This window comes from Hyperoodon ampullatus, assembly GCF_949752795.1.
Source record: "Hyperoodon ampullatus genome assembly, chromosome: 3".
Lineage (NCBI taxonomy): Eukaryota > Metazoa > Chordata > Mammalia > Artiodactyla > Ziphiidae > Hyperoodon > Hyperoodon ampullatus.
The window spans coordinates 36,113,077-36,134,713 of record NC_136916.1 but is presented as its reverse complement, the minus strand read 5'-3'; the positions used below and the strand labels follow the sequence as shown (position 1 = coordinate 36,134,713).

At 52.5% G+C, this 21,637-nt stretch overlaps 1 protein-coding gene across 5 annotated transcripts in view; it reads right to left on the bottom strand.

Moving 5' to 3' along the window:
* Window positions 1–10,996: 10,996 nt before the first annotated feature.
* Window positions 10,997–21,637, bottom strand: part of AP3B2 (adaptor related protein complex 3 subunit beta 2) — a gene marked incomplete at both ends in the record, with an annotated part of 31,817 nt that continues 21,176 nt past the window's right edge. For 4 of the 5 annotated variants that reach the window (XM_079700950.1, XM_079700951.1, XM_079700947.1 and 1 more), the window contains 12 exons: window positions 10,997–11,147; window positions 11,248–11,386; window positions 14,032–14,129; window positions 14,610–14,694; window positions 15,110–15,338; window positions 15,537–15,643; window positions 15,972–16,032; window positions 16,176–16,359; window positions 16,734–16,857; window positions 17,234–17,342; window positions 17,820–17,938; window positions 19,443–19,629. In XM_079700950.1, coding sequence (XP_079557076.1) covers window positions 10,997–11,147; window positions 11,248–11,386; window positions 14,032–14,129; window positions 14,610–14,694; window positions 15,110–15,338; window positions 15,537–15,643; window positions 15,972–16,032; window positions 16,176–16,359; window positions 16,734–16,857; window positions 17,234–17,342; window positions 17,820–17,938; window positions 19,443–19,629 — 1,593 coding nt within the window. Of the gene's footprint in view, window positions 11,148–11,247; window positions 11,387–14,031; window positions 14,130–14,609; window positions 14,695–15,109; window positions 15,339–15,536; window positions 15,644–15,971; window positions 16,033–16,175; window positions 16,360–16,733; window positions 16,858–17,233; window positions 17,343–17,661; window positions 17,719–17,819; window positions 17,939–19,442; window positions 19,630–21,637 lie in introns of all 5 variants that reach the window. The other variant, XM_079700949.1, reaches the window with a different exon arrangement.

Genomic DNA, 21,637 nt, shown 5'->3' with positions numbered 1-21,637 from the left:
GGCTCCACCGCCCACCCGGAGCCAGGCTCCCGAAAGGAGGCGGGCTCGGCGGCTGCAGCCATTGCGGGCCACGGCTTACACACACACCCCTACAGGAGGCCAGGGGACCAAGTGGAGCATGCCACTCACCTAGTTAACCTGGTCAAGTCATTTACCTCTTTGGGGCCTCAGTTTAACCCTTATGAAATAGGACGCGATTCACAAGCCCCTGCGACGGGGCGGCCATGTGCTTTGTCAGTAAAGCCGTCTTTACAGCGTCCACGCTCCTTTTCTTCCAAGGACCACTCCAGGGCAAGAACCCACCCTACGCGCCCATGTCCGAGCCTTCACTCCCAGCCTCCAGCAGGCACGCTCACTCTAGATTGGCTGCTCCGTGTGCTGGAACGGGGGTGGGGTGGGGAGTGGGGTGCGCGGGCGTCTGGGGATTCCGGAAAGTTCCAAAGACACCAGGGGTCCTCTTTGCACCACAGTTACCTGGGGAAACCGCTTCCGACGCTCTTTCCAGCCTGCAATAGGAAACTTCTCGGAGAGGGGACAAGAGACAGCGGGGGTCACAGGGCGAGAGAGACCACCGTGGGTTGGGCTGTTGTCAGGAAAGGCGTCCTAGGGTAGCCGGAGCGGGAGCGGACCGGAAGCCCCAGTCAGACACAGAGGCGGAGGTGGTGTTCCAGGCCGGGAGATCAAGCAAAGACTGAGAAAGAGGACTGAAGAGAGTGACTCAGTCTGCCCAGGATGGAAGATAATGCGTGCTGATACCGCAGGAGGGAAGCTTGGGCCCACTTTGTGAAAGGCCTTTATTTTGCAGACAGCAGGGAACTATTAAGAATTGTAAACAGGGGAATGGCAGTATCAGGTCTCAAAATTTTGAGATGTTACTAGAGACTTAGTAGAGGTTTGACAGAAAAAAGGGGGAAACGAGATTGGGGTGGGGAGGAAAGGAATCAGCGTTTGTTGAGCATTACCAAGTGTTGTACATGTGTTACCTCATCATCATAATACTATTTTATAAAGCACCTACTATGCTTAAGGTTCTTCCTGGCAGTTGAGAGGACAAGTCTGCTGCCTTCCTTGCAGGCTGGTGAGGCTGGCCTGGATCTAATGGCTAGGGGGAGGGAGCGCAGAGGCAATGGAAGGAGAGGAAGGCAAGGTCTAGCCTACTATTGCAGGAGTATTACAGTAATGGGAGAAGGTGAGGGTAAGAACAGATGCTGGGGGGCTTCTCTGGTGGCGCAGTGGTTGAGAGTCCACCTGCCGATGCAGGGGACACAGGTTCATGCCCCAGTCTGGGAAGACCCCACATGCTGCGGAGCGGCTGGGCCCGTGAGCCATGGCCGCTGAGCCTGCGCGTCCGGAGCCTGTGCTCCACAACGGGAGAGGCCACAACAGTGAGAGGCCCGTGTACCGCAAAAAAAAAAAAAAACAGCAGATGCTGGAGTAGAAGTCCACAGAAGGACCCAGTGTTACAATGAGAGTTGGCCAATCTCCATCCAAAGAATATCCCCATTCAGGAGCTTCCTTGGGTTGCTGAGGTCATGGGCAGAGAGGTGATGGCTGCAGGGGCAGAGCAAGACGGGGCCCCGGCACCCCCTACCCATTTGCCCTGCCTCCTCAAGATGGCCCATTTCAGCTGCCCAGGAAACCACACCTTCTGGTTTAGCTTCCCTGGAACCTTCCCACACCAGGCCCTACCTGAGGCTCTTCCTTCTCTAGGAGCAGCCCACCCACAAGTCTCACCCTGGCCCACAAACAGCAAAGGACAACTCATCGGAAGTAGTGTATCTTGCTTGTCCTCTCAGGGGGTGCCACACCCAAATACCTACAGCCCAGGAGCCAAGTGAGGGTGGATGACAGCACCAAGAAGGCCCAAGGCACATCTAAAAGGGCAGTTAGCTGATGGATACAGTGCAGGAATGATGTCCCAGCCCAGCCAGATCTTTCAAGACAAGCTGGAAATGAAGTTTTGTTTTGTTTTTTAATGTGAAATCTTCCTAATTTTAAATTTGGTCACTAATTCAAATTAAAAGCGTCAAGCCCAGCATGTCCAGGGGCCTCATGCGGCTCATCCTTTCCATCCCTTTCTCTTCCTTGACCCAAAGCTGAGGAAGATAAGAATCCGAAACCTGGAATAGTGCCCAAGGGAACAGTATCTAGGAGCTCTTTCATATTTTAAAACTCCCAGCCAGAAGAAAATGATCTTTCAGGTGACGTGGAACAGAAATTTCTGCTGCATAAAATCCCTCTTCCTAAACTTTCTGTTGCAGGTAATAGTAAGTGCTCTTCACTGAGCACTTACTATGTGCTTGGCACAGTTCTCAGTGTTTTACCTATGTTAACCCATTTGCAGACAAGGAAACTGAAGCTCAGAGAAGTTAAGTAACTAGCTCAACAACTCCCAGCTGGAAGTGGAAGAGTGAGGACTCAAACCCAGGCAGTCTTCTGGCTTCAGAGCCTGAAGCCTTAACCAGTTAAGTACAAAATGTCCAGCACCCTTATATGTGCACTTCTTTCTGACTGACCCCAGCCCTCACTAGACAGTGAAGGAAGGGGTGGCTGAGTGCACATACAGTCATGTATTTGGTCAGTCCTGTCTCCCTGCCCTGACTTGGCCAGGCTTGCAGGTTATACAGGAAGAACAGTACCCCTGACTAGAAGATGTCCATGATCCACAGGGAGGGGTGTGGAAAGGGGCAGAGGTGGAGGCATTAAATGACTTGGTCAGGTCCCCACAGCTGGTCACTGGCAGAAGTAGCAGGAACAAACAGGCAGCATTATCCATTCTCCCAGTCAACAAATACGCTTTGAGCCCAGCTATGCCTGGCACCATCTCTGCAGTCAAGCCCCAGATTTACAATACAGGTTTTAAGTGTAACTGTAATTGGCTGGACTAAGTTTTAAATGCATGTACTAGGAGGGACCCTGTATTCTTTTATATGCTCAGGTGTTCAGTGCCTCCACAGCAGGCAGAGAGCTAAACGAAGAAAAGAGACTGCAGGGAGAAAATAATTTTCCTGGTTGGAAAAGATCAAAAGGGAGATTCATTTAGGAACTCAAGACCACAAGGTAAAGTGAGCACATAGTGTCTACTCGGCTTTTGCCAAGCTCTGTGCAGAAGAAACCATGTTCTTTGTTCTTTTTCCTGCCCATTTAAGTGGGATAAAAGAAAGTAGATCAGCGCCACCTTTCATCGTACACAAATGTAAATTTTAAGTGGGTTAAAAATACAAATGTATACAGCATTACTTGGAAATTTTTTTAGAAAACAGTATTAGGAGAATATTTTTATTACCTCATAGTGCAGGCAAATTCTGTAAATATAGAACAACAAGCACAGAGTATAAAGGAAAATTGATAAATTTGATCACATTGGAATTTAAACCTTTGGTTTATCAAAAGATGTTTAAAACTTGAAAAGACAAGTCATACACTGGAAGAAGGTATATTTGCAATACATGATCTACAAAGGACTCATTTCCAAAATATATAAGAACTTTACAACGAGGCAAATAGAAAAATGGGCAAAAGATGGGAATGGCTCACCAATAACCAGGGAAACATAGTAGGATACCATTTCACACCTCCTAGATAGGCAAAATGAAAAGTCTCACTATCCTAGTAGCAGGCTCACTGCCAGTGAGGGTGTAAACTGGTTCAGCCACTTTGGTTGTGGCTTCTGTTTTCTACATTTTTTAAATTGAGGGGTGACAACCCACATACAGAGAGTACACAGAGTGCACAATCTTAGGTATACAGCTTGATGTATTTTACCTACATACACACCCAGGTAACCACCACCCATGTCAAGGCATGGAATCCTTCCAGAAGCCCAAAGGGTTCCATCATACCTCCTCCCACTTCATCCACCTCTCCTTGAGACAACTAATATTCTGCTTTCCTCACAGATTCATTCTGCCTGTTTTAGGACTTCATATAAACTTTTGGCTTCTTTCATTCAACATAGCATCTGTGAGATTCATCCATGTTGCTGCAGGTAGCAGTAGTTAAGTCCTTTTTATTGCTAAGTACTATTCCACTGTATGGATATACCATATTTGTTTCCCCATTCTCCTAGATTGGCAATGTGAATTGGACTATTAAGAATGAAGGTGCCAAAAAAAAAAAAAAGAATGAAGGTGCCATGAACATTCTTGACTTGAAGTACAGCTACTCTGGTGAGCAATTTGGCAATGTTGTTAAGTTGCAGGTATGTATACTCTATGACCCAGGAATGCCACTCCCAGGGAAATGTGTTAGAGAAACTTTCGCACGTGTTAAAAGAGGCAGGAATTTAAAATGCCAATAGGTGTGTTATTCAAAATTGCAAAAATAAAAAAATAATTTTTTTAATTGCAAAAATAAAATATTGTGTTGGCCAAAAGGTTCTTTCGGGTTTTTCCACAATATCTTACAGAAAAACCTGAACGAACTTTTTGGCCAACCCAATAAAATACCTTAAATGCCTACCGACAGGAGAGTGGATTGATAAATTACGGTCTAGTCATACAATGGAATATACTGTATATAAGTAAAAGTAAATGAAATAAAGCTAATCATATCAACATGGATGACTCATAAACACTGAGTGAAAGAAGCAGGATGTCAGAGAACACATACTCTACAATGCCATTTATATAAAATTTTAAAACATGCAGTACATTACTACCACAAAGGACAATATATTGTTTAGGAACACATCTGTATGTAGTAAAAGTACCAAAAAATGCATGGCCTTGATAAACATAAAATTCAGAATAGTGATTTATTTCACGTGGGGAGGGAAGAACTTGTGAAATAGGGATACAGGGGGTCTCTGCTGAATTGATGAGTGCTTTAATTCTTAAAATGGGTGATCAGTACACAAGAGGTTGTTATTTTATTCTTTAAACTTGAAATATATCATAATTGTTTAAAGAGATACAGGGATGGAGACAAGGGCAGTGGTGTGCTGATAAATGTTTGACAATTGGCTGCAAGAGAGAAGTCATTTGCAGTATTCACCTATTTCTGTGGCATAAATACTTCTGCCGTGGCTGATTTCACACCATCAGTATGATCCCAGTCGATGCTCACGAGCCAGTATGAGCCAGCTCCAGCACGCCACTGACACTGAATGTGGGAGCAAACTTCTCTGAAGGCCAGAGCTGGGGGCCCAGGCTCCCTCTGAGGACTTTTTCAATACCCTAGGACATGGGTCGAGGGCTGGATTGTATTAATTTATGCTGTTAAGTTACCCCAAAACTAAGCAGGCTATAACAACAAATATTTATTCTCTCACACAATTTCTGAGAGTCAGGACTCCAAGATTGACTTAGCTGGGCAGTTCTGGCTCAGGCTCTCTCCTGAGGTTGCAGTCAAGCTCTCAGCCAGAACCGCAGTCATTTGAAGCTTTGCCTGGACCTGGATCTGCCTCCTAGCTCCACCTCGAGCTCACTCAGTTCCTTGTCACATGGACCTCTCCAGAGGGCTGCTGGCTTTCTCCAGAGCAAATGACCAGAGAGACAGAGACTGAGATGGAGGTGCAGTGACTTTCATAAGCTAATCTCAGAAATGACATACTCTCGTGTCTACAGTATCCTATTGTTTACATACACCAGCCCTGATAAGATGTAGGAGGGGATGACACCAGGGTGCAAATGCCAGGATGCAGTGATCATTGGAGGTCGGCTACCTCACTGATGGCAGTTGAAGGTGAGTGCCGGTTGTCCTGAAATGCTTGTAAAGGCGTTAGAGGATGCCTAGGGTCTCAGCGCAAGGAGGGATGTGGGAGCCTGAGTGTCCCTCCCCTTTGTTTTGCAGCTGAGGAAGCTGAAGTTTAGGGATTTACTGGAGAGTATGCAGCCACTCTTGTCAGGAGCCCAGGGTCTCAGTCTTGCCTTGGTCCAAGTGAGAAGGACCACCCCTCACCCTCTCCCAGCCTCACCCTCTCCCAGCATCCTGCCTTTCCTCTGCAGGTGCAGATGCTGGGGATCTGGCACATCAAGACTTCGATCAAGGTCACCTTGCCCAAGCCCTTAAGAGTTCTTTCTTCCCCAGAGCTGTTTCCTCACATTTTCCTTCGGTCAAAACAAGAAAACAACCCCACTTATTTCCACACACCCTGCCCCTGCCACAGGGGTTGTTGGTAACACATCCCCAGTAGCCCGAGAGCAGCATATGCCACGGTGTTGGCATTGCCAGACACAAATCTGTGTTGGTCTTCTGGGATCCCACTGCCATTTGCAGACTGCTGTGGAACCATTTCAGAGCTCTGTGATCGATCTTTGAGTGAAATACAACACGGCCCCAAACGGGAAGGAGGTACAAGGGAGGTGTGCTATTGCACTGTTTCTTGACCTGGATGCTGTTTACACGGGTTGTTCAGGCTATGAAAACTCATCAGATTGCACACTTGTGATTTGTACAATTTACTGTATGAATAGTACACTTAAAAGTTTTTTTTAAAAAACAGTCCCAAAGACAGGGACATATGTGTCTGGGAAGATCCCAGACAGAATTTTTCTGAGCTGTTGGCAACCTTTATTCTTCAGGCACCACTGGGAAGCTCCACTCAGGTGGACTCATGGGCGGAAGATCTGAAAAGGGGCTAAAGTTAGAGGGTCCTTGGCAGCAAGATAAGAAGTAACGTTCGGGGTGAAAGTGGCATTCAGATAAGAAGTAATCCCCAGCATTGCTTACCTTCCTCAGCACTGTCCCAAGCCTCAGTGATCCCAAAGCATCCTTAGCTGTAATGGGGCATTCAGGATGGGGGGCTGGTTCCTCATGGTCAGGATCAAACAGTGCAGCCCTAAGTGCTTTTTCTTAGTGGACAGGTCAGTGGGATGGGGGAGAGACAGTGTGGTAGGAGACAACGGGATCAGGCAGCACCATCAAGTAGAAGACCCAAGAAGGTGCTCACTGCTTTTCCTTTGGATGTGCCCCACTTTACCCCCTGTTCTCCAAACCCCATCCTGGGCTTCACCCTTTTAGGCACTGGTTCACCATCTTTCTCTTGACCCTGGGAGACAACAGTGATCAGGCCATCATAGACGGAAGACCCAGCTCACCTCCTTGAGGACCCAGGTCCATGCACACCCTCCCTCAGCCCCACCCCTGAGCTGGGGCTTTCCCAATCCAGCAGGCTCTGCAGCCAGTTGCAGGCTGGTGGAATGAGACGGGACCTACTGGGCTGAGCAGTCCCTCCACGGTTCACACCCCAGTCCTGGTTGGTCATCAGCCCATAGCTTCTTTGCCACCACAGTGCCCAGCACTTGTTGGCTGCTCAAATGCTTGATGAGGAAGGAGGGGCCTAAGGCAGGCCTTTCCGTACCCCTACCCCCAGCATGTGGAGCCATGGTAGGAATTAAGAGTGACCGAGAGGGACGTGAATGTGCTGAGGAGGCAGGGAAGAAATTGGTGGTGAGGATCCTGGCTGTCCAGGAGCCAGGCCTCGGTGGGGGGGCAGGGGGAGGGTCCAGAACTTTCCTATTTTTCCTTCTTTGCCCAGTAAGGCTAGAGAAAATCCTGTCACAGCGAGTTACATACCCAACACCCATCCCTTTGATCTGCAGGCTATGCTGAGAGGTGACCTTCAAGATGCCCAGCAGAAGGTATTGAACTAGCCCAGGGGCTTGCCCTGGGGCTGACAGGCTGGGGGGTTCAGGCACAGGCACAGCTAATGCCCCCCACTCGGGGTCCTTGTAGTGGCTTCCTTAGTATCCCTAGATGGATCTGTTCCCCAGTCACTGCAGCTAGCCAGCTACAGCAACCTGGCCAAAAACTGAAGCCATTCCTTTTAGCCATTTGCTGGAGCACCACCTTGACACCATCCTGGACTGGGCTCCCGTTCTCAGCCCCTCTCTGTGTTCATTGTCCTCTGACCTGTCAAGGTCTGTGGTCAAGCTCAGACCACACTTGGACCTCCTGGGTCCTCACTAATGCTCTATCTGACCCTTGCCAGGGGCACATTCTGCCTCAGTGCCAGTCCCTGTGCTTCTGTCCATTTCTGGCCCCCTCCCCCGAACCCTCCCTGTGCACCAGCAGAGCCCTAAGAGCCCTTCCTAGTCTGCTCTGAGGTCCTGGGCCCCACATGAATCCCACAGCTCCATGGTTGCCCCTCAATGCTCCTCATGGGACACATTAAGATCCAGGAGGCCTGTGACCACAGTGGCAGAGACTTGGATCAGTGAGAAAATACAGGCTATGATATGGGTTGGAAAGAACAATGTTCTGGAGAGAAGTGAGGTCCCCCTCAGGTCCTGTATGTCTGATCTGTTTCCACCAGTGTGTCCCGGGCAGGCCCTGTCTTATCCCTGCAGAGACTCACTCAGGGATGCCGACGTGGCAGGGCTGTGGAAGGTTCGGCCATGGACCTAGAGTCCAGGAAGATATGGGCTGGGCTGGGCTGAGGCGGGGGCAGCTACTCTCCCTTGCCCTTTGACTGAGGTTTTCTCCCCGCAGACCATTCCCTAGAAGAGAATGGGGTCCCTTCCCCGTCCTGGGTTGAAGATTGCTACTTCTGCCTGCTTCCGCAGTCCCAGCCTTCCCAGCTGGGCTCCTTCTCCTGACCAGCTGCTGACTCGGACTCTCCCTGCTTACACCTCGCTCTCCTGCCTCCTGCCTCTCCCCTGAGACAATCTCACGCACAAGAATGATTTTCTTAAGAAGGGTTGTTATTGCTAACCCCACAGCCTGGGACACGTTCCAGAGAAACCAATACAGGGCTGTGACTAAGGTTCCCGTGCTCTGGACTCTCACTCAGGGTTGGAGATCCTGGTGCCCTTTCCAAGAGGTTCTGGGAATCTGGGCTGTAAGCTCCTTGGGGGATGTTAGAGTTCAATGCCATATATACTTCTGGTTCCTACAGAATCCACTCTGGGGCCTTTGCTGAAAAGTCCAGGTTGGTAAGGAATTCTCTGATGACGGATTTCCCTCGTGGCACAGTGGTTAAGAATCTGCCTGCCAAAGCAGGAGACACAGGTTCGAGCCCTGGTCCGGGAAGTTCCCACATGCCACGGAGCAACTAAGCCCGTGTGCCACAACTACTGAGCCTGCGCTCTAGAGCCTGGGAGCCACAACTGATTAGCCTGCACGCCACAACTGCTGAAGCTCGCGCGCCTAGAGCCCGTGCTCCGCAACAAGGGAAGCCACTGCAATGAGAAGCCCACGCACCACAACGAAGAGTAGCCCCCACTCGCCGCCACTAGAGAAAGCCCGTGCGCAGCAACTAAGACCCAACACAGCCAAAACTAAATACATTTTTTTTAAAAAAGAATTCTCTGATGGTCCTTGTTCTAATTTCTTAGAAAATCGCTCCCACCTTCTTTCTTCTGTTGCAGGCAGTGCTGGTTCAGAGACACAAGTGAGAACAAGTCCACCGTTCGAGTGACCCATGACTGGTGGATCAGTCCCATCTCAGAACCTGCAGCGACAAAAACAGTGATCCCAGGGAGACTTTAGGGCCCCAAGGCTCTCAGTGAAGCAGCGGCCCCAGCTGCTGTCTGGTGCCACGGAGCCCAGCAAGTCCCCGGAGTCGGAGGCAGGGCTGTCCCCTGGTACTGCCTTTGTTCTCCTTCCCTGAGGGCCACAGCTGCTTCACCCTGTCTTTCTCTAAACAGACTTGCTCAGTGACAGGGCTGTGGGGAGGTGTGGTCAAGGAACTAGAGTCTTGGTTACGGAGGATCAGGGCTGAGGCACCACGTCTCAAACTATCACTGGAGTGTGCATCCTGTAACAGTCCATCAAGGTGTCCTGGGACAAAGGCATCCCAAGGTCAAAACCAAGTAGGGGTAACACTGTGAGCTGTAGCCCTTCTTAGAAGGAGTGGTGGGGTGGGGGTGGGGGGCTCACAATGCACATTAACATAATAAAGGCTCTGAGAAGGCCTGTGGGAAATAAACTTCCTGTACGCCCATCCACGGTTCCTGAATTTACATGATTACAAACTTTTCTTTTTTCTTTTGGCACAACACATGCTAATGGAACACCTTTTACACCTTTAGGAACCACTGCTGCTCAGCCTCTTTCCTCACCAGGAAAGGTATCAGGGAGGGGCCCTGACCCTCACTGCCACCCCTAGAAGGCTTGTCCCAGGTGTGGAGGCTCTACATCCTCACCACTCAAGTGTGTCCATGGAGCAACAGTATCAGTTGCTGACATCTTGTTAGAAATGCAGAATCTCAGGCCCCACCTCATACCTACCCATCTGAATCTGCATAACAAACCCCCAGGTGATCTGATGAACGGCAGTTTGAGAAGCACGGGTCTACATCTCCTGTTCTTCCTTCGTCAAGATGACCAGGTGGGTCATCTCCCCAGCTAGGTGGGGCTCTAGGCCCCATATCTAGATGTAGTTGACATATTTTGAACCTTGCACCTACGTTTGGAAATTCCCCACATTATGAGTTCTCCTTCCCAAGGGCCCATGAGGGGAACCAAAAGGGACTGCCAGATGTCGAAGAGGCATCTTTGCAGAGGCTCATGAAAAATGACCAGGGAGTTCTTCCAGCTTGACCTCCCCATCCCCGATCAGATGTCTCTTACACAGAGATGCCTGGAGACTTGAAGATGGTCATCTTGGGGGTCCAACCAGAGTCACCTCTTAGAATCAGTCACAGCCTCCCCTAGAAGGTCAGTGGTGATCATTCACAAGGGTCAAATACAGTCACTCTTAGGAGCTCTCCCCCCGCCCCCCGCAACCCCCTTAGGCAGAACCCAGAAGAAAGGAAAAGTGAGCCAGCATCTAGGGAGAAGACACTTTATTGAGATTTTGCCACATAAATAGCTACACAAAGCTGGGAGGACTGAATGGAGCCCTGCCATCTCCCTCTGCACAGGTCACTAAGGAACCCATGGGGAGGAGAATTGGGAGGGAGCCTGGTCATGACCAGAGAGAGGACCCCCGGATGCTATCTGGAATGAGGAGTCTGATATGAGAGAGAGAAAGAAAGAGAGAGAGAGGCTAACAGCCTAGATGTCATGAGGGAGGGACAAGTGACGGTCAAAGAGGTCACAGCACTTAGGGTCACTGGGTCAGAGCCTGTACCACGTCCTTCACCAGCATGGTACCGATCACCATCTTCTCACTGTTGACTGTCAGCTGGGCAGCTCCAGTGGGCTGGGCGTCCAGGGTCAGCAGGACCAGGCTCCCGCTGGTCAGCGTCCTCCCTGCAAACCTGAGGTGGGGGTAGAGGAATGAGCTCAACCCTGAGGCAGGGGCCCCTCCTTCAAATCAGGACCGAGAGCCCATCTCGTCCCCCTGCTGGTGGTCAGTACCTATACTCATCAGATGTCCCACAAGGGACACGACCCAGGTTGGCAGTGGCAGTCACTTTCTGCACCACAACGTGGTCACTCCGACAGGTGTCTGGCAGCGTGAGCTTCTCTGTGATCTCATTCATGCCCGTCAGCTTTCCTGGGGGCAGAGGTTATGATGAGGGCAAAGGCCACGGTGGGTACCGCTGGGTCTGCCCACTGAGCACCCTCACCAGGTTCTACTCAGGCGGGGCAGGTCTGAATCTCCCTCACCAGTCTTGAGGAGGGGCTACGTCCCTCTCGGACCTGGCCCTCCCTCAGGGAGCCTTGGTCAGCCTCCCACCCCACCCAGGGCTCTATCCATACTGCTGAGCAGAAACTGACTGGGTGCTTCCCCACTGTCAGACATCTGGGCCACCAGCCCCTTGGGAGTGGCCAGTGGACTTGGTGGCCAGTCAGTACTTAGAGGTTTCCTCCACCTTTCAGTCTTTCCTGGCTGGCCCTCCAACCCAAGTGCAACTCTCTCCCAGCTCCTGGAGGCCGAGTCCTCACAAAGAGATCACTGGTGGCTGCTGCTGGTCCTCACCCGACTGGCCAGAGTCCAGTTGTCACATGCAGCCCTCACAGGTGGACCCCTAATTTCACATGTGGCAACAGCTCCAAACCTGTCCAGGACTCGTCGCATCCCCAGGCACTCACAGCATCCCAAGAAACCCTCACTCTACGGGTCTGACCTCTCCTCTCCACTCACACGCTCTACCCAGCCACGCGAGCTCCTCCGTCTGCCCTCCTGCCCACCTTCTCCTCAGCCTCTCTCTCCTCCTTCTCCTACTTCCGCCATTCTTCTCCTCCTTTTGAGAACAGACATCCCTCTCCTGTCGCTTTCATACCCTCCGCTCCTAACTAGTGACATTTTCTTGTCCCTGTACCTTTAGTCTCTCCATATCAAGTCTCCTCGTTCCTAAGAAGTCCTCTCTAGAAACAAGATACATCATCATGCTAGTGCTGTGTCTCCCTCCCCAATGACCGCCAAGGTCCTCCAAAGAAGACTCCATTTCCCCAAGCCCTGGTCTCCCTCAACCCATTGCAATTGGCCTCTGCCCCCCTTTTGCAATGACCCGCTCTCTCTGATGTTAGCAGCAGCTTCCTATCTGCTGGATCTGAAGGTCTTTGGTCATCTTGGCCTGCAGACCATCCAAGGCACTCTTCAACCTCCTCATCTGTCGTGGTTCTCCTCCCACCTCTCACTGTTCCTTCTCCTTTCCCTCCCCTCCTTCTTCTCCTGAAGAAGGCAGGTTTTCCTCAAGAAAGGTCTTTGACCTTCTTATCTTCCCACCCATCTCTCTCCCAGGGTGATCTCACTCATATTCACAGCTTTAATTATCACCTCTATGCTCCTGATTCCAGCCTAGAAGTGTTTCCTGGGCACAGACCAACATTTTCAGTTGCATATTAAACACCTCTTCCTGAATTTCCCAAATGTATTTCAAAAGCAGCCTCTCCAAAACTGTCCAAGATCATCCCCGCTTTCCCTTGCCCAATCCATTCTTTTTTCTTCCAGATCAGGGGCTTGGCAAATTACAGCCTGAAGGCCAAATACAACCTACCACCTGCATGGCCCACAATGGTTTTTTTTTTTTAATATTTTTTAAGTGCTGGGGGAAAAATCAAAGACAGATATTTCATGACACATGAAGATTATATGAAATTCAAATCTGTGTCCATAAATAGAATTTTATTGGAATGCAACCACATTCATTCATTTATGTATTATCCGTGGCTGTTCTTGGGTTACAACGGCAAATTGCAGCAGAGATCACATGACCCAGAAAGCCTGAAACATTTGCTTTACGACCCATTACAGAAAAAGGTAGCCAACCCCTGGTCTAGGTGAACGGCACTGCCATTCTCCCTACTATCTAAGCCAGACATTCTAGAGCCAGCTTATATGTCTCCCTCTCCACCTTCTTAGGGCAAATTCCCATGGCTTCCTTCTCCCCCACCTCAGCCTTTCATTCTTTTTGCTGTGATTCTAATCATGGTCCTCACCATCTCTCATCAGATCTATTGCAATAGCCTTATAACTAGGCACAGAATTTAGTCCAAGGTCACATACCAAGCAAGTGGCAGGTTCAGAACTTAAAGCCAGGACTCATGAAGCCCCATGTTGCCTCCCACTTATGCTGTTCTGCCTCTTTTTCCTGCTGCAGATTCTCTCAATTCCAGTCCTAGCTGGAAATGTTGCCAGATTTCTCCTTCTGAAGCAGAAGTCTGAACCTGGCCCCGTCTTTGCTCAAGAACTTCAATGACTCCTCTACTGCTAGGAAAACGAAGTCTACAGTCCTTACCTCTCTAACGATGGAGTTGGACCCAATAACCTCTGTGACCCCTTCCAGCTCTAAAATTTGAGGACCGAAATCCTTTAGCATCGCGTTCATGGCTTCCAGAAACGACCGAACATATTTTCAGCTTGTTTTCACTACTCACCATTGCTAAGGACTCCTATGCCCTAAAGCAAACTGCTCCCCTCCTTTCTTCCTGTAAATTTTCACTAACACCTACTCATAATGTTTCCCCCAGCTGGAATTCTGGCCTAGAATTTTCTGCCTGGCTGAGCTGAGACTGTCTCCAAAGCCTCACTGAAGTGTCCCAGGCTCCGTGAAGCCTTTGCTGGAGCCACAAGCTGTGAGGCCTCCCTCCATCTGCAGGAGCTGAGGCTCCCTCAGCATGACTGTATGGTGGAGCTGAATGAGCCCCAGTGGGTGGTCCTGAGCACCCTCCCGCCCACCTCCAGGGAACACTCACCCTGTTCCTTCTTGAACTCATTTTCGCTCATGAACACAGGGGCCATAAGCTCCCCAACAGGTGGCTGAATGGAGACGTAGAACTGTCGGGTTTGGGTGCTGGGAAGGGTAGGAGGAGACAGAGGGAGAGGGAGTGAGGCCAGCATCTCTCCCCTCATCTCGCACTGTGTCTGAAGGGAGGGCTTGGAGGCAGCAGGAGAGGGAGGTAAGAGACTTGAGGTCTTCGGATGCCTTCCAGACACACCAGATCATGATGTAGCCCCACCTAACACCACCTCCAGCTCCAGTTTATTTTTTAATTTTTTTAGTTTTTATTTGTTTGCGGTACATGGGCCTCTCACTGTTGTGGCCTCTCCCGTTGCGGAGCACAGGCTCCGGATGCGCAGGCTCAGCGGCCATGGCTCACGGGCCCAGCCGCTCTGTCGCATGTGGGATCTCCCCGGACCGGGGCACGAACCCACGTCCCCTGCATCAGCAGGTGGACTCTCAACCACTGCGCCACCAGGGAAGCCCTCCAGTTTATTTTGACCCCACCTCTCCCTAGCCATCCTCTTACTCCTCCATGAGGTGGAAACATACCACAGCTGGAAGTTGGCCGCCTGGGTCGAGTCACAGAAATTAATGCCCATGACAGCAGTGGCAGATTCTCCAGGTGCCAGGGACTCTGCAGCAGTGTGAGGCAGGGAAAGGGGGAGAGAAAGACAGCATCACCTGATAGGTCTGGAACCCTGACCCCTTCTCCCCTCCACTTGCAGAGCTGACCACTCCTCTATGGAACCCTGGCCTCTGAGCCCCTGGAGAGATTGTTCCTGAGTTTCTCCTGAAATGTAAACACCCTTCCCCCACTCATCCTCACCCCCTTTAAGTCAGTGCTGAAACAACCAAGGCTCAAGCACCTCTTGCCCTGATATGGACTTGCTCACTTCCTAGTCTGTCTTGTCCATGGGTTGTGTTAGATGCCATCTCCATACCCCCATAGCCTAGACCTGGCCTGGCACAGAGGGGGGCTTCAGAAACCACAGAAAGACCAACTCCACCCAGGAGCCTCCTTCTCCACCACGTCCAAGGCCCTTCCGCACCGATTTCAGGAAATTCCTGGATGCTGATGCCAGCGGGCAGTTTGGGGGTGCCCACATGTAGGCCCTTGATGGGGGTATCAGAGCTGTTGGAGAAGTGGATGTGCACAGACACCATGTGGGGGTCCCCAGAGAAAGGTTGGCGGCTGAAGGTGTAGTCCACAGCCAGCCCCTCGCCAGCTACTCGGTGCAGCAGCTCCTGTCTCCCGACACCCAACACTGGACTCAGCAGCTGGAGGGGAGGAGGATGAGGGGAAGTATGGAAATGAACAAGGCGAGAGCCCGTCCCAGCCTTGTCCCTACTTGTGGTCACAGCAACGGAGGCTCAAAGCCATCCCTCCATCACACCCCCTTCACACAAATCCATACCATAGGATGCAGCACAGAGATGTGTCCCTGCCCCAGCCCTGTCCCTCCCCATCCCACTCACCGAGGGCACCAGGGGGGAGTCTGTGAGCGTCAGGCCCTCCAGATCAGCAGCCAGGCTGGTGGACACAACCATGGGGGGAGACACAGGCTGGACACTGGGAGGGGTGACTGTGGGAGTATATGAGAAACATTAGGACGAGGGAGAGGCAAAGTGGAATTGGCTTGGATCGAGCAGGAGCCCAAGGCTTAGGGAGTAGATGGCTCAGCACCACAGTGAGGCACGCCGCAGCCTGGTGGCTCCACGGAGATATCCATCCTTGACCCCAACCCCACACCTGGAGAGGTTGACCTGCTGCCCTCTCAGGCCCAAAGATGTATTCTGTCTGCTCCTCCCACCCCAAACCCCCGAGGAACCTAGCCCAGAGCGCCCATGGCCCTTCCTAAGTCATACTCCCCAGGCCTCCTCCCCGCTGTGACTTCTACCACCCAAACTCACAGTCCTCTAGATCAAGCAGGGAGATCTCCTTGGCTGCAGGGGCACTTTTGCTGCTGGGAGGCTGGAAGAGAAAAGCGGGATGTGAGTGTGGAAGGGTAGTACCCTGGCCCGGGCTGGGTTATGGGGAGATGGCTGGGCCTGGCCCAGAGGGTGGGGAGGGTCCTGGTCCATACGCCCATCCCCTTTCTGCCCCAAGGCGCTCACTGTTTTTTTTCTCCAGGATGCAGGTTCCACCTGCTCCTCCTCTGTCTCTGATGTCATCTCAGACTCTGACGAGCTGCTGCTGGAATCACTGCCCTCATCTGAGGACGAGCCGCCTTCTTGTCCCTCTGGCACCTTCTTCCTCTTCTTCATCTTCCTCTTCTTACCTTCCTCCTCACTATGTTCACTGGAGGAAAGGGGGCAAACAGGGCTTGGGCCCAGCCTGGATGACCCCTTCTTGCCTCACAGAAGAGCAGGGAAAGCCTTGAACATTGCGGGTGAGGGTGGGGAGGCTGGGCCAGTGGACTCCACACCTGAGCTCCTATGCCTGGGCCGCAGTGAGAGCTTTAGACCAGCCTGTGCCAGCTCGGGCCCCTTCCCTGATGGCTTCTTCATGCTGTGCCCCATGCAGAGATCTGCGGCCATCATGTGAGCAGACCAGGGGGTCTGTAGGCCCCACCAGCTCATGAGGAGGCTCAGGGACTCTTAGGAGACTGGCTAAGGCTGAGGGTTAGCCCTTCATTTCCAAGGGAGAGCCCTGAAGCCGCCCAGTCATCTTACCTCTCACTGCTCCTCCCTTTCTCCTCGTCCTCATCCTGGTCTTTGTTGTCGGACTCACTGCTGGACTCCCCAGAGCCGCTCTCACTGCTGCTCTTACTGTCCGATTCACTCTCGGACTCAGGGTCTGTGGAAGGACTGTCTCAGGCTTCCCTCCCTCGTGTGTAGGCCTCCTGGGGAGCCCTGGGCACCCAGCTTCAGACTCTGCACTGAAGCAGCAAACTCACCTCTTCTCCCCACAACCCCCCGACCTGCTCCCGGCCCCAGACGCCAACCAGACCAACTGGAACACAGACGGACCCGTACGGATACAGACCTACACAAGCACACACACATCTGGGACGTGCAACCCTCAAGTGCATAAACAGGTGCACACAAGGAGGTGCACACCCCCTTGGACACGTGACCATCTAATACGGGAGCACACACGTGCGCCAGATAGTCAGCCACAAGGCGCACACACAGGCAGGAGCACAGGGCCCCGGCTCTGCCCATCTCCTCACCGCTGTCTGCGGACTCTGTGGGCCCTGACTCTCCCTCAGAGTCTGAGTAGAAGGGTTTCTCCTTCTCCTTCCTCTTCTCCCTGTTTGAGCATTTGGTCCATTCAGGTACCTGGAGATTGTGGGGTGGAGGGCGGGGAGCCATTAAATCATGGATGGGGAGGGGGAAGGAAAGCACAAGCCCCTCTTACCTTTCACCCTAGCTCTTCTCGGGGCCCCACCTGGTCCTGTCCCCAAGAGGGAATAATGGGGGGAGGGAAGGGACCCTGTCCACGCAGGGGAGGCACTCACAGAGCGGCACTGCCAGCAGGAAGGAAGAGTGTGGGGAAGGCACAGGGGTGCAGCATACAAGGGGGAGGGAGGGGCAGCACAGGCTGGGAGAGAGCACTGCACACGGAGCAGAGGGCACACAGCACACAGGGCGGGGGGACCTTGGTGTATTCGCCCAACAGGCCCACATGGGTCTCAATAAGGGAGAGATCTTCTTCCTGCGTGGGGGGAGGGTGTCAGGAGGGCCGGGCTGGCACTCCCAGGGCTCCCTGCTGTCTGTCCTTCCCCACACACAGCTCCACCCTCCACCCCTGCTGACCTCCACATTGCGCACAGATGGGTCCGGGGCTTCCTCTGGCCAGTCTGGGAGCTCCTGGTAGCCCGTGGCCTTGGCATTGAGCAGGTGGGACAGTGAGCCCAGCTGGAAGTGGTCCCGGTCTGGGGACAGGGTGAGAGGTCAAGTCAGTAGTGGCAGTGAGGAAATGCCCTGGGAGTTGTTTCCTAGGTGGGGCCGGGTGGCAATTCCAGTGGGAACTCCCTAGCTAGACAGAAGAGAGGGGCGGACGTGTCCCTAATGGCTCTTCTGCCCTGACTGAATCTCCAGGCCCACATGCTGGAAAAAAGACTGTATGGCTGACTAGAGCAGGGGCTGAGGGGTGGGGGGAGCTGGGACCACAGAGGAGGGCAGGAGGGGCTTCTGGGCCCAGAGTTACTGCTGCCTGTCTGCCCTGGTGGAAGCAGAGATGCAGGTGTGGCTTCTCTCCCAGGGCAACGGGGGTGGTGCTGCTGCATAGCCAGGCTCAGGAAGGAGGCCTGCTTGGAGTGAGGGTAACAACTATGAGTAAGAGGCTGGCCAGGCTGGGTCAAAAGGCAGGGTGGTGTGTCTGGTCAGGCTGGAGACTCCGTGGGGAGGGGTGAATCCAAATGGGAGCAGGAGAGAGTCAGAGCCAGAGGAGGGCAACCCAGAGACTTGTAAGTGGGGATGGTGTTAGGGAGGAGAAAGGGACCGTTCCCCTTCTTCCTGGGAGGTTTTCACATCTCCCCCACCCCTCAGAATCTCCTTGCTCCTGTGGTCCAGGGAAACATAAAGCAGAACAAAAAGGTACGCAGGAGAACCGAGCTTTGTGAAGGAAGTTCCCCTCCTGGGTAGGTTCCTGGGTCCAGAGAGTCAGCTGGGGGACCCTCCCCTTCCCACCTCTCTCAGAGCCCTTGTCACGGGAGACCAGACCGAGAGAAGAAGCAAGGCAACGGGCCTGGGGCTGGGGGTTTGGGCTGACCTCCAGTGACAGCCCAGTGAGTGCTAGCAGCCACTTTCTCAGGATACTTACAAACATACACCTCTCACTTGTTTTTGCTTTTTTAAGATTTTTTTGACGTGGACCATAAAGACCAATAAAGTCTTTATTGAATTTGTTACAACATTGCTTCTGTTTTATGTTTTGGTTTTTTGGCCGTGAGGCATGTGGGACCTTAGCTCTCCAACCAGGGATCGAACCTACACCCCCTGCATTGGAAGGCAAAGTCTTAACCACTGGATCACCAGGGAAGTCCCTACAGCTCTCCTTTGTATGGAGTTCTACTTCCTGCCTTCCTGGGCCCTTGGTAGGTAAAATCTTGATACATATAGTGCCTGCTCAGGGAGTAGGATGGAAAGGGGAGCCCAAGAGGAGAGAAACCAGAGGCCCATCCTGCCTGGGAGGGCAGAGACTCAGGTGAGTTGATGCTGGTGGTGGTTGTGAGCGGGTGAAAGAGCAAGCCCTGGATGCTGCAGGATGGGCAAAGGGTTGGGCCAGGGGCACAGGACTGGCATTTCTCCAGAAGTCCTGCCCACCGAAGGCTGGTACCTGGCTGAGACTGAGACCTAAGGGGGAAGGGCTGGGACCCGGTTGCTGGCCAATCCTCCCCTTCCCCCAGGAAGGTTACTCTGGATTTCAGCTCCCACCTTTGAAGGATGACTCCAAGACTGGAGCTGGTTTGGGTGCCAGGAAGAGCTTCTTGGCGTGACGGCTGAGGGCCCCACCCTGCTCCGAAGGGACGATGAGCTGCCGGGTGAAGCGTGCTCGGTCTCGGATATCGTAATTCTGGTCATACTTGGCCAGACTCAGCACATACTGGGTCAGCAGCTTGGTCTGGGGGACAAGAAGTGGGTCAGCAGCCATCACAGAGGGTGGGGACACAGGTGGTCTCTGAACCAGATACTTTTTTGAGCCATGCCCCGTGGCTTGTGGGATCTTGGTTCCCCGACCAGGGATCGAACCTGTGTCCCCTGCAGTGGAAGTGCGGAGTCTTAACCACTGGACCGCCAGGGAAGTCCATGAACCAGATTCTTTTGGCCAACAGCTCCAGGCACTGCTGCCTCCACCTGACTTTCCCTCCCAACCTGCCATTGTGCCAGACCCTGCATTTTCTCCCACCTCCCCAGCCCTGACTCCCAGCGCCAACTCTGACAACTGACTTGGCCAGCAAAAGAGCTTGCCCTTTTGGAAACCTCCCTCTTGGCCCTGGGTGCCATTCTTCCTCAGGTTTGTGGTCCCCACTGCCCTAGGCCCACTCCTACCCCACCTAGTCCAGGCTGGGCCAATCTCTCCACCTTGAGGTGCCAGGGTGAGTGAAGGTCTAGAACATTCTGCTAGACCTCACAGTTTCTAGGCTCCATCACCTGGGGGGAACTAGGTGACAAGAAGAGAAAGGGGGAACACATAGGAACCCCCTGGCAGGGGCTGCCCTCACACCCCATTGACCCACATAGTAGATTCTGAGCAGCCCAGGGGTCTCAGAGGCCATGATCCTCCCTGGAAGGTCCTAATGAGATCAGAGCAAACTGCAGCTGCCTATGGGTTTGCTGAGGTCATATGGGGTTCACAGTCTGCAGTCAAGGTAGCCATATCCCAGGACCGCAAATCTCAGTTTCTGCCCTGATCCTGACCTAGTCTAACTGGTCACAAAATGACACTGGTAGCCACCATTTATGGAATGCCTTCTAGTGTCAAATACTGTGCTAGGTGCTTCACTACCTCATGTACTCTCCATAACCCTTCTGAGAGGTGGTCGCTACTGCCCCCATTTACAGAGGAGAATCAGAATCATTAAGTGACTTTTCCCAGGTTAAGGAGCCAGTCAGTGCTGCACCCAGGCCTGGACTCTCATCTCCTTGGCCTCAGCCTGGGCCAGAATCTGGCATGCAATGGATGGCTCAGCAGGTGGGAAGGATGGCTGGGATTGTTGTGGCCTTGTGGCAGGTCCAGAATGTCACCCTTGGTACTGGGGTGGGGGGAAGTATCATTGCTGTTTTGCCAGGACAGACATGGACACATCCAGACCACCTCTCTCCTAGTGTGCCAAGAATTCCCCTTCCTCCACCACTCCCAGAACAGGCTGAGAAGAAAGAAGAGAGAAAGATAGGGAGGGTAGGAAGGAGGAAAGCTCTCATTATTGAGTCAAAGAACCATTCTAAGGGGCCTACGCCTGGAAGGACTGGCCTTAGGGTAAAGGGTGCCTGGAGGTTCCACTTGCCTGAACAGCCTACTCTGGGTGGCCTGATGGGGGCTGGGACCCCCGTGTCCTGCCTAGGAGAGGCGTTCAGCTATATATATATATACCCACAGCTCTCTGTGCCAACCCTGACTCCAGCCCTTATTGCTCTGCGTTTTGTGCTGTTTCCTCTACTTGGCTATGAGCACTTGCAGGCCAGTAAACATGTCTCGCTCATTGTCATCACCCCAGGACATAGCTCAGTGCCAGGCATAGTGGGTACTCGGGAAATGCGTGTTAAATAAATTCATGAATAAATGTGCATGTAGCTAACAGTGACAACTTGGGGAAATGCCACATGAGCACACCCAGGCTAATGAAAACATGCCAACAGCACCACTCTGGCTCAGTCCTGAGCCTTTCAGATGCCCCCTCTACCCGGGCGCTACCCACCCAGGCTGCTTCATCTATTCAAACGTTCCTCCCACCTGCTCCTCCCTCCCACTTGAATAAAGGAGGCACACAAATATTTGTTTGAAGGCTTCCAGTGGTATTCCCTCTAACTTCTCTGTCTCCAATCTGCTTCTCCCACAATACTGACACCCACAGATCCAGCCCCTCATTGCTTCTACACAACTGCTGTCCTTTCCAGCTCCTGACAAGAGT